The 14,775-nt window shown below is 43.1% G+C and overlaps 2 protein-coding genes across 2 annotated transcripts in view; one reads left to right on the top strand and one right to left on the bottom strand.

Annotated features, from left to right (window-relative positions):
* Positions 1 to 1,087: 1,087 nt before the first annotated feature.
* On the top strand, positions 1,088 to 7,524 carry dlt (codanin-1 like protein dlt). The gene has a single exon (XM_075691163.1). It carries the CDS (start codon positions 1,333 to 1,335, stop codon positions 4,810 to 4,812), a length of 3,480 nt encoding a protein of 1,159 aa, XP_075547278.1. The 5' UTR covers positions 1,088 to 1,332; the 3' UTR covers positions 4,813 to 7,524.
* Positions 7,525 to 11,059: 3,535 nt separating this feature from the next.
* LOC142580652 (uncharacterized) overlaps positions 11,060 to 14,775 on the bottom strand; it is a 59,765-nt gene continuing 56,049 nt past the window's right edge. The window contains exon 15 of the mRNA XM_075691161.1: positions 11,060 to 11,459. Coding sequence (XP_075547276.1) covers positions 11,178 to 11,459 — 282 coding nt within the window. The 3' untranslated portion in view covers positions 11,060 to 11,177. The remainder of the gene's footprint in view (positions 11,460 to 14,775) is intronic.

The following is a 14,775-nucleotide window of genomic DNA, read 5'->3' as shown; positions in this document are numbered from 1 at the left end:
CGAACGCAAACGGCTATTCAATATTTTTTAATGGTGAATTCTGAAGTTGAATACGATCTGAATAGCAGTGTGAGTATATAGGCACTATATTGTCCCTAACGCTGTTGTTGATATTTACGTCCAATAATTGCCTCAATTGATTCCTTTTCTCGGAAAGTCGATTGATTCACCTGAGGCTGGTGTAGCTTCTAAAAGAAAGACGTTTATTCCAGTCGGGAGCTCTCACTTTTTCAATCAGTGCATTTAGAATATTTGATAATTTTTCTCTTGCATATATGTCGTGGATATATATGTATATGTACCTTTAGATTTTTTTACCTAGAAGTGCATTGGTCATCTGCATCTCTTCGCACCACGCAGTTAATAAACCTGGGCTGTTTCACTATAATATTGTTTTCTTTGGTCCTTGTCCCGTATCAATATTCCACCAACAAGAAACGCACGTAAAATGACACGATAACAATACATTTTCTTACGTAGCTTCATGTTGCTGATAGGCGGCTTCTACGCCAAAAAATGCGTGTTACTTTTAGAAAATAGTGTTAAAAATAGCAGCTTACCTGGCTAAAACCACAATTGGTACCAGTCCAGAAGAGTCGCGGGCGCACCAAAGGAAGTAAAACCATTAACAAATTTTACCGCAGAGACCTTTTGCGAGAAAAACTTCTTCTTCTTCTTCGTGATTTGAGGAGAGGGAAAATACGCTCAGTTCTGCAGCCCATATGGGAGCACCGAGAAAAACTGGGCGTCCGCCAGCGTCCGCGCAACGAACGCGCCCTCGCTAGCGGACGACGCACTTGACAACGACAGCGAATTCGAAGACGTCAAATTGTATAACCCATGCCTCAAATATATATACGCAGCAAAAAAAAGTGTCAATATAAATTTTCAGTTGAAGTAAAGCACCATTATAAGAGCGTACGCGCGAAATCGGTCTCAGTGCCAGCAGCGAAATTACGTTTAATATGCTGCGAAGCGCGTCTCAGCCTCAATCTAGTTCGCTCGCAGCGCCCTCCCAAAATTTTTCCACACGCGGCGCCTCTGTGGGAGAGCGCCGTTCGGCCCATTCCACTATTGTCTAATACACTCTACCCCCATTGCTTTGTTGGTTTTGTCTGGTTCGCGAACGCCAACTGTTTGAATCGACCGGTACTTTCTTCTGTGAATGAGCCATGGAGGAATGGAATCAACGTATTTTATGCGTTCTATTTCTAGGTGCCATAGTTTGATGGTTGTTCTGAGTACACTGTGCCGATTTGAAGAATGGCGAGCCGGTACTGACTACTTATTGTAATTGTGCTTTGTGTTCAAGTCTACGGAAATGGGTTTGTGATGGCGTTAGTTTTAGACCTTTTGTTTTCGAAAGTGCTATCGTCGGCAGAGCTACTGGAGTGGCTGACAAACCCGGAGTACAAGGCAACTATTCCCGAACTACACTCGCTCGATCCGGAGAGGAAAGACTTTATACGAGTTTTCATCGGCTTCATTCATGACCAGTGTCCGCTTATCCAACAGACGCCGTTGCCCGCAAAGCTACGGCAGCCGACTTCGCCGCCCACGAGAGTCGCAAACTGTGACAGCGTCCGTACCCTCAAGCATGAAAGCGTACTTTGCACGAGATCACGATTTGCGCCTGTTGGACGTCGTCAAACTACTGTCAGGGTAGCGGGCAGTTGCAACAAACCGTTGACGCTCCCGACAACTGCCGTCCAACTCGACTCATCCCTTGTTCGTGCTGAAATTTCGTGCTCTGAATTTGCTACGCCGTGCCGTAACGACAAAAGACAAGTTTCCGGGGACGAACTAACGCAGCTGGCAGTTGCTGTGTCTCAGAATGCGCCCGACATTGGCGACCGCACCGTATTTCCTACCGTCAACGCGGTTGTCGAACACACAAAAAGGCCGATCAGACGAATAACGCCAACGCCTGTGAAATCGCATTGGAGAAAGCTCACGCTGAGTGACTTCTTGCCTCCGGAGGTTACTCACGAGAATCAACGAAAGGATAGCCATCGATCACCTAGGCAACCGCACAAAGAAGCCAAGGAGTTCGCAAAGTTCCATTTGAAGAAAACGGATGCGTTGCAGTTGCGCCTGAGCTCAGCATCACAAACCGGCAGCTCTACGCAGCGTGGAAGTGGAAAGCATGGGGCCGTACCAGAGTTTTCCGACGTCGCCATTTCTGTGCAGTCTGCTGAAGAACTGCAAATGGAAAACTACATTATACCAGCTCCAGATTGCATTACTGAACGGGAAAAGCTTGACGCTCTGGCTACTGTGTATGCTGCACTCTTAAATAAGGGCCTTGTAGTGAACCTGACCATTGAGCTTTTCTTCCTGCTGCAATTGTTGACAGTGAAGCAAAAAGTTAAACTTGATGAAAAATGTTCTACAAAACTTCTACATTCGGTACACAATTGCACTCACTTTGCAGCTGCTGTATTACAGAATATTCTGCAGTGGCTTTGTTTCTTGGACAAGCCAACATTAAAGCTGCTTTCAAATGTCGAGCAGATAACTACGTTTGCACCACAGTTGTACTCAAGTCTTGTGAAGCTTGTGGAAGGTGTGGAGCCAGTTTCAAGAGGCTGGTCCTCTTCAATTCAGGGTGTAGCTTTTGACAATTCTACTGACAGCCAGAAGCATTTTGCTTCTGACAGCAACTTCCGGGCATTCAGAAAGCAAAGAGACCTGTTCTATAGCCTTTTTCGTGACTGGCAGCGACACCAGTTTGGCTCTAGCAAAAGCTTTGGTAACCAGTTTACACATAGGGTTGCAGAGATTCTTGATATGTGCAATAATCCATGCAACTTGTCACACTTGGCTCGCCTTGTTCTTGGACAACTCATGACTAGCTGCTGTGGAGGTCTAGAATTTGATGACCAAGGAAACCTTGATGAGAAGTTTCTTTATGACTTGAAAAGCACCTCCCCAGGAAAGATGGAAAAGTTGGAAGAAAGATTTCTACTGCCTTTCAAAGTTGGAGGCCCCTGTCCAAACCCATCATTTACAGGTTCCCAAGTTTTCTTCTATGAATTTATTAGGGCTGCCACAAATTCCATCTTTTTACAGCACTTTAAAGACCAGTGTATAGCAAAAATTGTGGAATTTGAAAAGGATAATCCTTTTCAAAATTCTGAGCAAGTACCAAGTGACGATGTTAGGAGAGCCCTCATCGCAGCAGTATACAAGTTCAAGTTACTGGGTCTCTTTCTTGGTGTTGTAGAGTTTCTTCCATATAGTACCATTGAAAGCTTACCTAGGCAATATCAAGATACACAACAGGCCATCAGAAACCTTAAGCCTTTACCTCTAAACATTACTGGTCTCATCAAGGAATCTGTACAGAGCAAGCAGCTTGCTGCAACATTGACATGGGTTGTCAACTTTCTTAGCATGATGGATCCTATTGCAAGGACACTCACTGCTTACAAGGATGTGCTAGGTTTGCTATTTTCCATTTACAGATCAACTGCATTGCAGCAAACTAGTAGTGCTGCATTTTTTGCTAGGGTATTGCTTGGCTGGTTGTTTGAGGTGCAGTCCATTCAATCTGATGTTTTTGCTCATACCTCAAATGGCATTCTTAGAAACGTTGGGTCACTGGGTAGCTTTGTTGATGGCTCCATTATTTACATGTGTTGCCCATATCTTCGTGAGTTGCGCTGCATTCTGCTAGAGCATCTTGCTGGCAGGAAAACTAAGTTTGGTGAAATTCGCAAAATCACCCCCATTTCTGCAAGTGAAGGTGATTTGAAAGTGCAACTTGCAAATCAACTTGAAGAAAACTTTTTCCATATTCACCCTCTGTCTGTGAAAAAAACTGTTGAATTTGTTGCTGACAGAGTTTCCTCCACTGTTGCAAAACGCTTGAAAAAAGATGTGCAAGATACCATTGCATGCTCAAGAGACATTCTTATGCAAATGGACCTTGCAGCATATGATGAAAATGAGGAAACCAAAAACATTGCCAGGATTTTTCAGCAGATGAGTGAGAAAACTGAAAAGGCAGCACATGAGCAATGCAGCAAGTGCATCCAAAAGCTACTACCTGCACTACTGCCTCCTGACATGGAAGATCAGGCTGTGAGAATGTGCTGCAGCCTGAGCACAAAGAGTGCAATTTCGAAAGTACAGCAGTGGATAAAGGCAAATGTCACAGAGAAAGCTTTGAGGCAAGGAATATCTGCTGCATCATGCACAGCCAATTTGGGACAGGGCTCCTGCAGGGATAAAAGCAGCATATCTCACTACACTGGCACATCAGCCTCCACTGTCCTGGATAGCCTGCAGGACCACATGCAACAATTGCATTCTGGAGAAGGATGCACAACTGAGGAAGCCACAAAGCTGCTAGGGTTGTGTGTGAAATCTATGCACCTTAGACTGGAGTGGTCACCAACTGCTATTTCAATCTTGCAGCAAGCATCTTTTGACTTTGTGCTTTGCCTCGCAGTTTGGTGTCCAGATGTGTGCACATGTGAAGTCTTTAATGCTGCTCTGCCATTGTGGGAAAACAGCTCTGCAGTCAAGAAGGCTTGCAAGAAACTCTACTGTGCCAGGAATCTACATCTAGCATTGATGAGTGTTGATACCCATAGTACGATGTTGAAGTTTGGACAGCTAGCACAGATTTTGCTGCACTTCGGCTTAATGACTGTAAAAGACCTGGAAAAAAGCCTGAAGGACGTGCTTGATTTTGAACTGCCTGGTGTTGTTCTAGAACCAGCTGTGTGTGTGATCAGCAGTGTTTTGGAACTTTGTAAAATCAGTAACAACTGTGCATCAGTAAGACCAGATCAGCATCACTAGTGTTTAACTTTCAATTCTGAAAAGTGCCTCTAGAATCATTGCTGGTAATTGTATAGGCTGCGACTGTGAAGTGGTATGTTGTGTGTCCTGCATATGCACATGGGCAAATATAGAAATCATGAGAACAAAAAGACTGGGAAACATTTTTTCTTCACTGCTGTTAGTACAAATAGTCAGCTGTCCACAATAGCCAAGGTAAAACAAGCTTTGAAACTAAAGCATTCTGCATTCTTGTGCATGCATGATTTCATTTGGTAGTTTTAAGAGCCAGACCAGCGACTTAGCTCACGAATGGAACTGTCAAATGCCAAAGTAGTAATGTACAGCCTGCTTGCTCTTTTATTTATTTTTAATTTCTCAATACTGCGGACATCTGTCCAAGCAGGAGGGGGCTACCTGTGTAAATAAAACAAAAAGCAAACATTCAAGTTATACAAGGGTCACGAAAAGCGAGAGTCAACAAAATGCATCAAGTGAGTGGTCGTAACCAGTGGAAATTTCCGAGCGAGGCATTCAAATCATCGATTGTTTCTTTTTTAGAAAAAAGAAGAGAGTACTTAAAAAAGTTTGTCGTGGAAATATCGGTTTAATATACTGGCTGTGTTTGCAGCAGGAAATTCATGATGCGTCCTTAATAACACTCTTAGGCAAAGTTACACCCTTTGGGGTGTATCTCTGCCACACAACAATAATCGTCATCTTCCTTGCTTGCGTTTCCTTTCTTGAAAACGCCGCACCTGCTACTTTCCTGTCGGGAATGCTATGTCATGCTGATAACGCGCATGCCATTTGTTACTGGAAAGTACCGGTCTCGCCGCGTTAAAAAAAAGGAAATGCGGACAAGACAGATGATGATTATTGTTGTGTGGCAAAAGGGTTTTGCTTAAGAGTTAATATAGTCATGTGGTTGTATTCCTAGCTTCCCATAATATCTATATTAAGTGTAGATATTTTTAACCATTTCTGTGACATTTTCATCTTGTTAAAGGGACCCTGAACGACCCCTTGGGCTTGGTGAAATAAAATAATCTGCAGGTAGCATATGCTGCTGTAAAATCTCAGCCAAGTTTTGCTGTCGTACACGTTGCGTGGAGCTCGCAAGTGGATTGCGAAGTCACCTTTCTCTCAAACGCTCTTTCTTCAACAAAAGGCCCTGTCCTCACTCTCTTCTGGACGCTTTAGTTCATCATGGGATGCCTTATTTCGTCATTCTCATAGATGGCTGCTATTGGTCGATAGCTGACATTAAGCTGTAGTAGGCTACATGGTGTATATACCGCGGTCGCTGTGGTGTGCCGCCACGAGTCCGCTGGCTAAGTGCACTGGGCTCACTGAGGACAACCGTGTTTGGCTTATGTTTAACGTGTTGTATGCACCAAAGGCGGAAGTCGTGGTGTCTATGTTAACATCCAAAATGAAATTTGAACTGTGTGCCACGGTGACACTTAGAAGGCAGAGCGCTGTGGGCACGCCCCACTGCGCCGTAGCCTTCGCAGTGCAAGGCATTGAAGAAGGAACAGGAGCAGAGTGGAGGCCATGTTTGATTGCCAATAACTCCACTTCTGCTGAACGCATCGAAGTACTTTTCGTGGCAAAGTATTCCTGAAATAACCCATTTTCACTTCAAATGCCTTTCTCCACTTCGATAAAAAAATGGTTCAGGGCTCCTTAAACAGCAGTCAGGCCATGCAAATGAGTAGTGCATCAAGCGTTTGCATACACTAGAAAAAAAAACCTGCTGACTGTTCATGGTATTGAAAACTGAATGGAGACAGAGACAGGACAAGCATTTCAATACCATGAATATCTACAAACTAGCTCAGCTGTCTACCCTTCTACACTCCTGACTGTGCCAAGATGTTGCCCATTGTTTTGTTAATTGTATAGGGGAAGTACTTAATTTTCTCCGAAATTTGAGGTTTTTTTAGGCATTCAAAATTCACAACTTTCACAGGTGGTGGTGGTTCCACACAGTTTCTCCATGACCCAGCAACGCGATTATCAGCCTCTATGGAATGAGCTACTGCTGCATTTTCAGGCACATATAGAAGTGCCAGCGGCTTGCTTGTGAGTCGCATTTCTAAAAATTGAAGGATATTCCAAGAAAATGGATATCAATTTGTACATTAAGTCGGCAAAAAAATTAATTTGGCAAAGATCGAGTAAACAAAAGGAAAGTCTCGGCGGCCAACATACCAAGGATGCCTCATATAAAAGGAGGCATTATGAAAGGTCCACAAAGGTAGCCTTCTTGTTCGCTTCAGTTATATCACAGCTCTAGAGGCACAGTGCTGCCATTCGTCATAAAATGAACTGGCTATGGTAGCAGAGGCTTGATGCAAGTAGAGACTGTTCCTAATGATTCTGCTGTTGGAGTGCAGCTGTTGAGCTGAGAAACCAGCCCCTGATTGAATGCATGGGACATATAACCTCTGCTTAATTTCCTGCTGTTTAAGAATGCCTAGTTTTTAGGCAGCCTAATTTGTTTTCTCAATTAAGGCAAACCAATTTATTATTAGGAGAGTCTCATCATATTTGCAGCCATCAAAAACAATGTGCAATGCTGTTCACACTTCTCTACTTCAACAAGCACAACACTCGAGGTGCACCTGGTGATGTACAGTTTCCTTGTTTCATTACCATCATTATCACTGCACACCAGAAAGCTGAAAACAGCTGTTTATAATTTACAAACTTCTCAGTCAACCAGATGTCCAATTGTGAAAGGTATTACATGCTTGTATCAAATATTGTAAATTAGCCTCTTTCTTCGCCCTTCTTTTTTTTTTTTTACCGGATTACCTCTGCATAAACTTTACATTTTACTTTGTTTAGAAATTATGAAATTTTATTATTTGAACACCCCTAAAAATAAAGCATACACATCTTTTGCAGTGAGGCTTATGATAATGAACTCTACCAGACTGCTAGGGTAAGTTGATGCTTTGAAATTGCAGCGGTTTGGGTGCAACACCATACAGACATACACAACGATGACCAGGAACAAGGCAAAAATGCGAGGCATTTGCTCCCATTTGTTTTCTCTGTATGTGGTGTCATGTCCTATCTGCCATGGCAGCATGGAATTGGCTGAAACTGACCTTATTTTAAAGCACCTGCAAAATCTGCACACCTTTCAACACTATTGCCTACCCACCGTGGCTGCTTAGTGGCTATGGTGTTGGGCTGCTATGCACAAGGTCTTGGGATCGAATCCCGGCCACGGCGGCCGCATTTCGATGCGGGCGAAACGCGAAAATACCAGTGTACTTACTAGATTTAGGTTCACGTTAAAGAACCCTGGTGGTCCAAATTTCCAGAGTCCCCCACTGCGGTGTGCCTCATAATCAGATCGTGGTTTTGGCATGTAAAACCCCATAATTTAATTAACACTATTGCCCATACAGTCGCTGGCAAGAGCAATGCCAGGTTCCTTTATTTTAATAAGAATATGTGGCCATGTCTCTATAATTACCTGCAGCATGCCACAAGGAGCAAGAAGAATCCTTAAATAGAAATTACGGCAGATGCACTTCTTTGCATGTGACAACAGTGTCCTTTTCTAAAGCCCAAGACAATAGTACAGCCAGAAACATTAACATGGCTGGGTGGGGTTTGAACGCAGTTGTGTTTAGCTTTCTAGGTTGTTACAAAATGGGCTTCTTAGATAAGTCGCAAGAGCAGAGCGCAGAAAGGTCAAGCATGGCAACAATGCAATGCAGTCATTTGACAATCTGAGAAGCCAGTCTCGGACTTCACAGCACTGTGCAAAATGCAAAATTTGTGAAACTGTGTTAGTCTTGGAGTAGTCAGCAGTGGGCAGCCAAGGAAAGTTTCGGGTTAGAGCCATTGTTTTGACAAGGGCATTTGTCTTCATCAGGACATCAACTGCTTTCCTAGGTGGCATTTATATACGTAGCTCACTCTCCCCCCATGTGTGAGGAGCATAAGCTGATACAAAAAAGTATGGTGAGGGAACTTGAAAGGATGGATTAGTTATGGTAGCTATGGGAATGTAGTGCAGGTTCTTTTATTAAGTAAGAATGACGAAACAAATGGTAAAAAAATTTGACATGTAAGCAGGCATTGTCAACTTGGTAGGCGTAGTTTTCCCAGAAAGCAGGAAGTAAGCAGAGATAGGACTTGGACAGTGGAAAAACGTGCCATAAAGGAGTTGTATCAAAATTTATCTGGTTAAAGAGTGAAATGCATTAATAGGACAAAAAGAAAAGTAGAAGTACATGTCCTATTGGAAATAGCCTCACTCCTTTGTACCCGATTATGCTCCTTGCCCCTGGGGAAAGAGTGAGTTATGTATACTATATATGCTGCCAAGAAAAACAGTTGTTGCCCGACGAAGACAAGTTCCCTTGTCGGAACACTGGCTTCAGCTCAAGAGTTCCCTTGTTCACCCACTGTTAATCACTTCAAGTCTTCATCTTCCTGTGAACCCTTTGCGCGGCAGACTGGGAAGCCTACGAATTTGTTCCTGCTTGCAAGGATTTTTACTGCATCCCTTGCACCATTGCATGCCGCCTGCCGATTTTACAACTCCACTATAACTGCAATGATTACCAACATCTACACTGTCAGTATAATTCAGGAGATCGCTCCGATTCTCTACATACATATGACATGTGCAGCTAAGCAACACAGCTTTTAACAAAATTTGAGATAGTGGAGGGTTTAGCACTTGTCATAGCCCTCCAGTACACTTTGATAAATCCATGATGAAACATACGTAATGGTGACACCAATGAGATCACAAGCTCTATATATTTTAACTCTACACAACTGTTACAGAGTTCATCTGCACAAAGTTTTGTAACCGCAGAATACTTAATTGGCACTAATCATTGCGACGCGCAAGCAAACAGTCACATAGTGTTCCAATGCAGTATCAAAAAGAAGGCTTGGCATCTCTATGGTTGCACTTCACATACAAGGGCCACCGCACCACGTTTTTATTTTTGTTTGAACTTTCAAATTACAAAATTTGTAGAATGTCCAGCAACATATTGCCGCTAAATAGCATTTCATTTTTAAAGCCTCATCATGTGTTCATCATCATCAACAAGAGCAAGAGCAGCAGCCTATTATTATGTACACTGCAGGACGAAGGCCTTTACCAGCAATCTCCAATTACCCCCGTCTTGCATTAGCCAACTTGAACATGCACCTGCAAATTTGCTAATTTCATCAACCCACCTAATTTTTTGTTGTCCTTGACTGCGCTTGCCTACCCTTGGCACCCATTCTGTAAATCTAATGATCCACCAGTTATCGACCCTGTGCATTAAATGGCCTGGCCAGCTCCATTTTTTTGTCCTAATGTAAACTAGAATATCGGCTGTCCCCATTCGCTCTCCGATTCACACCTCTCTCTTTCTGTCTCTTAACATTATGCCTAACATTTTTCATTCCATCGCTCTTTGCCCGGTCCTTACCTTGTTCTGGAGCTTCTTTGTTATCCTCCAAGTTTCTGCCCTATATATTAGCACTGGTAGAATGCAATGATAATGTGTTACTTAGACCAAAATTAAATTTGTTGCATTTTGGAAAATTACCCAGTACCCAGAGGGTTAAACAACAAATACAAGTGAATGCCTTTCACACTGTCAAGTATATATTGGCCATATTATGAAAAGAGAATTGCGCTGTTTTAAAAGCAAGTCGCAGTTTCGTCCGAAAGGTGAAGCATAGATTGTGATAACAAATTAGTCGGCAGCTAGCTATACAAAGTAAAGATAGTTGTTTTACCGGCCGTATAACTTGTAAACATAGGCATACTAACTAAATGGTGTCACGCACGCACAGGCAAACGTGAACGTATCTCTCTCGATGACTGTGGAAACTCGCTGTCAAAACATTGGTGTGAGGAAGCGCGGCAGCAGCAGCAAGCGAATTGACCTTCGTGCCTAGTTGCGCATCAACGCAAACTAATCCGTGAAAACACAGCCCGCGGCCGGACTCTGTCCCCGTTGCAGATGGCTTTCAAGTTGCTATGGCCCACCTCCCTACCCTCTCCCGGGATCTTTGCACACGACGGAAAACGGCACACTTCCTCCCCACTTCACTCGCTTGCATGCGCGAGATTGAGCTGTAATCACCGGCTCACCCTCGCACGCATTCACTTGCACATACAGCGTGCGGTGGCGATTTTATCGCCCTTGGACTTTATACGGAACCTCACGGCAACAGTGATGGCAGAAATCCACCTGGAGTGTCCATATAATTGCTACCACAATGAAAAAAAAAAGGGTGAACTTTAATATTAACTTTAATTTATGGCAAAGCTTAACTTATACACAAATGTAAACAGTGGGAAAATTCACTACAAGACACAAAGTGCTGCTGAAGCACCACTATGACTGGTTGGCTTTGTGTGCAAGCAGCTTGTGTACTGATGTTTTCACAAGTCCTGACACGAAGTCGCTTTGATAGCACTGTGTCGCAAGGGCCTCCCGAAATAACTTGGCCAACTCCTCTCCAAGAACTGAAGTTTTCATCCACTGGCTCACATCAACAAGTAGCAATAGCTCCTGCCTAAGACACCGACTTGGCAGACTTGACAGGGCAAATATCAGTGCCAGAAGAATTTCATGTAGATCTTCCTCTGAGAGCTCCTTCGTCATCTTCAGGCACTCCTGCAAGCAATCAATGGAGGTTCAGCTTTCACAACTCACACAGGCACATACAGTTTTGTCTGTCTTAGCCACAGCAACCTACAAGTGAACATTACAAAAATTTGCAGACTTCTCAATCCTGGTGTACTGTTGCTAGTTCTTGTTCCAAAACACATTGTAGTACAGTCCAGTAAGTAATGTAGCATGCTACATTGTTCCTTAATTGCCATGTCACAAAAACATTCATGGAGTTTTCAAGCTAAAGTGCCAACTACAATAGCATATTTTAAGTGCACTACCACCTGCAGGGCCCATTGCTTGCCCCCCCCCCCCCAATTGCTCACTTACTCTAAAAAAAACTCTTTAGACCTACTCAGTATCTACCCTACACTGTAAGTTCCAATATAAAGAACACAACCAATATGTCATGGAGAACACAGTAAGCATGCTGATACTATACCTCTGACAATGCAAATACATATTCACTTGTCAAAGAGCACAGAAAGCACTTCCAAAAGGCACTACATACGTTTCATGTTGCACTACCTTATGCTGCAAACTCGCTACACTATAAATCTAAGAAAGCAAACTTTCTAGGACACAGTACAGAAGTAACGCAGGAGTGCAAAGCCTTCAATGATGACAGACAAGACTAGGTCATCACGCTTCAGTTTCATTGCCTATGACACCAATATGTGCCACAAATGCCTTTTGCTAACATCCTTTTACATTTATTATACTCGATTGAAGTTGGAGTGGCATTAGCATACATACCTTAAACCACTGAGGCTCACCACTGCACATGTACGGCAGCAATTGAATGTTTAATTATTTTTTTTTTCAGAGCAAAGTGCCGTCTAGCATTGCTAGGGAGGTAACTTCTAGAAAAAATTCTCATTGTGCTGCCACTCCACTCCTCAGCTTCCACCCAAACTGATTTATTGCTTCACTTTATGGTGGCTGCCACCATGGTAGTGTGGGAGTGTTCTCACTTTGCCTAGTTTACTGCTGCAAGCTCAGGCCCGCTCTTGCGAACTTTATAATGGGCGTGCTCGTACATTTAATCTTGACTTACAGGTGTCAAAAAAAGTGATTTACATTTTGTTTCTTATCACTTACAGCGTTACCATGAGATGCTTGCCAGCATGGCTCTCCAATAGGCATGCAATTACTTTGGTTACAGGCGGGCACTCACAAGCCGGGGATAATGCCGCGCATGCATCTCTTTTTGCCAGACACAGGAGAATTGATAGAATCTCCTCTAACGATCAAACAATTGATTACAGCAAGTTTCCCACTCTGTCCTTCTGATGGGTACATAGTACTGAGTTTGCATGCGGCCGCCCACATGGCATGGTGTGTTTTTGCTATGCATGAGCGAGAGTATTGGAGCCTTATTATCTAGCAATCCATTTAATTTTCCTTTCTTCTGGCCCTGTGTCATTCATTCAGACCTGGGTTGGTCGTTGCAGCAACACCGTAGATGCTGAGGTCGCACCCTCGGCATGGCACATAATAAAAATGGAAAATTACATGGAAAGTTTTAAAATACAAGCCCTAATTGTGACAAAGCTATTTAAAACATAAAAATAGGCTGTGTGAAATTTATTACATTTGTAAAAAAATTATTTATGCAACTTCACGCATGTAGTCAACAATAAGCCATGTATAAAACTGCATACATTTAACACAATTTTTTCACTCGTCACTTAAAAAAATTATTTCCTTGTTTCTTTCTCAAAATAAGTCACTCTGAAGAATTTCGATCTGCAATAAAGAAATGTGTCCTTGGGGGGCCGCATTTCCCGAAAATAATGCGACCCTCAAAGGGTTAAGAGGCACGAGGCACTGCCATAAACTTGTGGAAGAAGACATAAAAAATCCCCAAATTTCAGTGACTCGTTTTTTCCTTTAAGGGGAGATATGGTGCTAAAATCGTGATTTTTACAAGAAAAACACATTTTCTATTTTTTTTTTTCGATTGCTAAACATATAAAGAAGCTTTTCACCAAATTTGGTCATCTGCGCAGTAGAAAAAAATTTTAAAAATGGCTTTTTTTTTACTCGCTGATGGCGCTCGTTTCCCGTCAAAAGCGCCTCCGAATGCTGTTTTAAGATGTGGCTGTAGAACGAGAGAGGAGCCTCACGTAAAGTAAATTCACGTTTGTTTTTCGCGCTTTCTAGTGACGGAGGACCTGCTGTTGAGAGTATTAAAAGACATGAAAAAAAAAAGAAAGGCACATTTCTGGACTGCCTGCGAAACTGAAACTGAAGTATGGGTTGGTAGGAATATAACACGACATCTCAGTTTTCTCACCAGCAGCGTTTTTGTGCCCAGCCTTGTTTTCGTTATTGAGAAGATACATTGGAACGAGAAGAATGTGGGGCAGAAACTAAGGCCAGCATCTCATGAGCCCAGACAAGAGTGCTAACAGCTCGAAAGCTTTAGAGAGAGAGAGAGAGAGAGAGAGAGAGAAAGCTTGAAGCAATTGCCACTGAGAAGCACTAAGCTAAAGGGAGTGCCTAACCTATGCAGCAGGGACATTCAATTGAGCACCGTTGCTTGGAGAATAAAATAGCATGATTTGAAATATTTGAATCGATTTTTCTGTTTGCACTTTTTATTTAATTTACAGCTTTAGGAAAACTATCGCTTTAGGCTGAAAATTTGTGAGGGACAAGACTAAGGATGTCTTTAATTTCGAAACTGTTTCTATCAAGAAAAAAAAAGGACAGATTTATCGATTTTTGCCAGCAGCAGCAGCATTGTGTACACATCATAACTGTACCTCTGTGAATTTGCAGTTGCCGCTCAGCCGTGCAGTTACACTCAAATTGGGTCTTCTTCGTGCCTATGGCTATCGCCTACAATCGCCGAATTCCTACTGAGATGCTTCGAAGTGCCTGCCTTCATCATCGTTCTTCGCCTGCCCTGCGGTGCCCTTGACTGCGTAAGCACTAGGATTCTACCAGCCCCAGATAAACCCCGTCCCTTGGCTAGGAAGCCATTTGGCAGCAGCAGCAGCAGCGCCGTGTACACATTGTAACAGTACCTCTGTGAATTTGCAGGTAAATGCACTGGTTTATTTGCCTTGGTTACACTCCGTTCTTGCCGCGGTTTCTGCTGCTGCTGCCACTGTCATTGTCTGCATGTGTGCTCTGCGACCCTGGCATATGATACTACACTACTGATAGTGCAATGTCAGACACATGTGCATCATGCGAAAAGTCCATTTCCACTAAAGGAGTGAATGTGAAGTGCACCGAATGTGGCCATAAATACCACTTCGGTAAATGCGCCAGACTGACCAAAAAATCCTACAAAGGCAAAAAAGAG

This window comes from Dermacentor variabilis, chromosome 1 (genome assembly GCF_050947875.1).
Source record: "Dermacentor variabilis isolate Ectoservices chromosome 1, ASM5094787v1, whole genome shotgun sequence".
Taxonomy (NCBI): domain Eukaryota; kingdom Metazoa; phylum Arthropoda; class Arachnida; order Ixodida; family Ixodidae; genus Dermacentor; species Dermacentor variabilis.
This window is presented reverse-complemented; position numbering and strand designations above follow the sequence as displayed.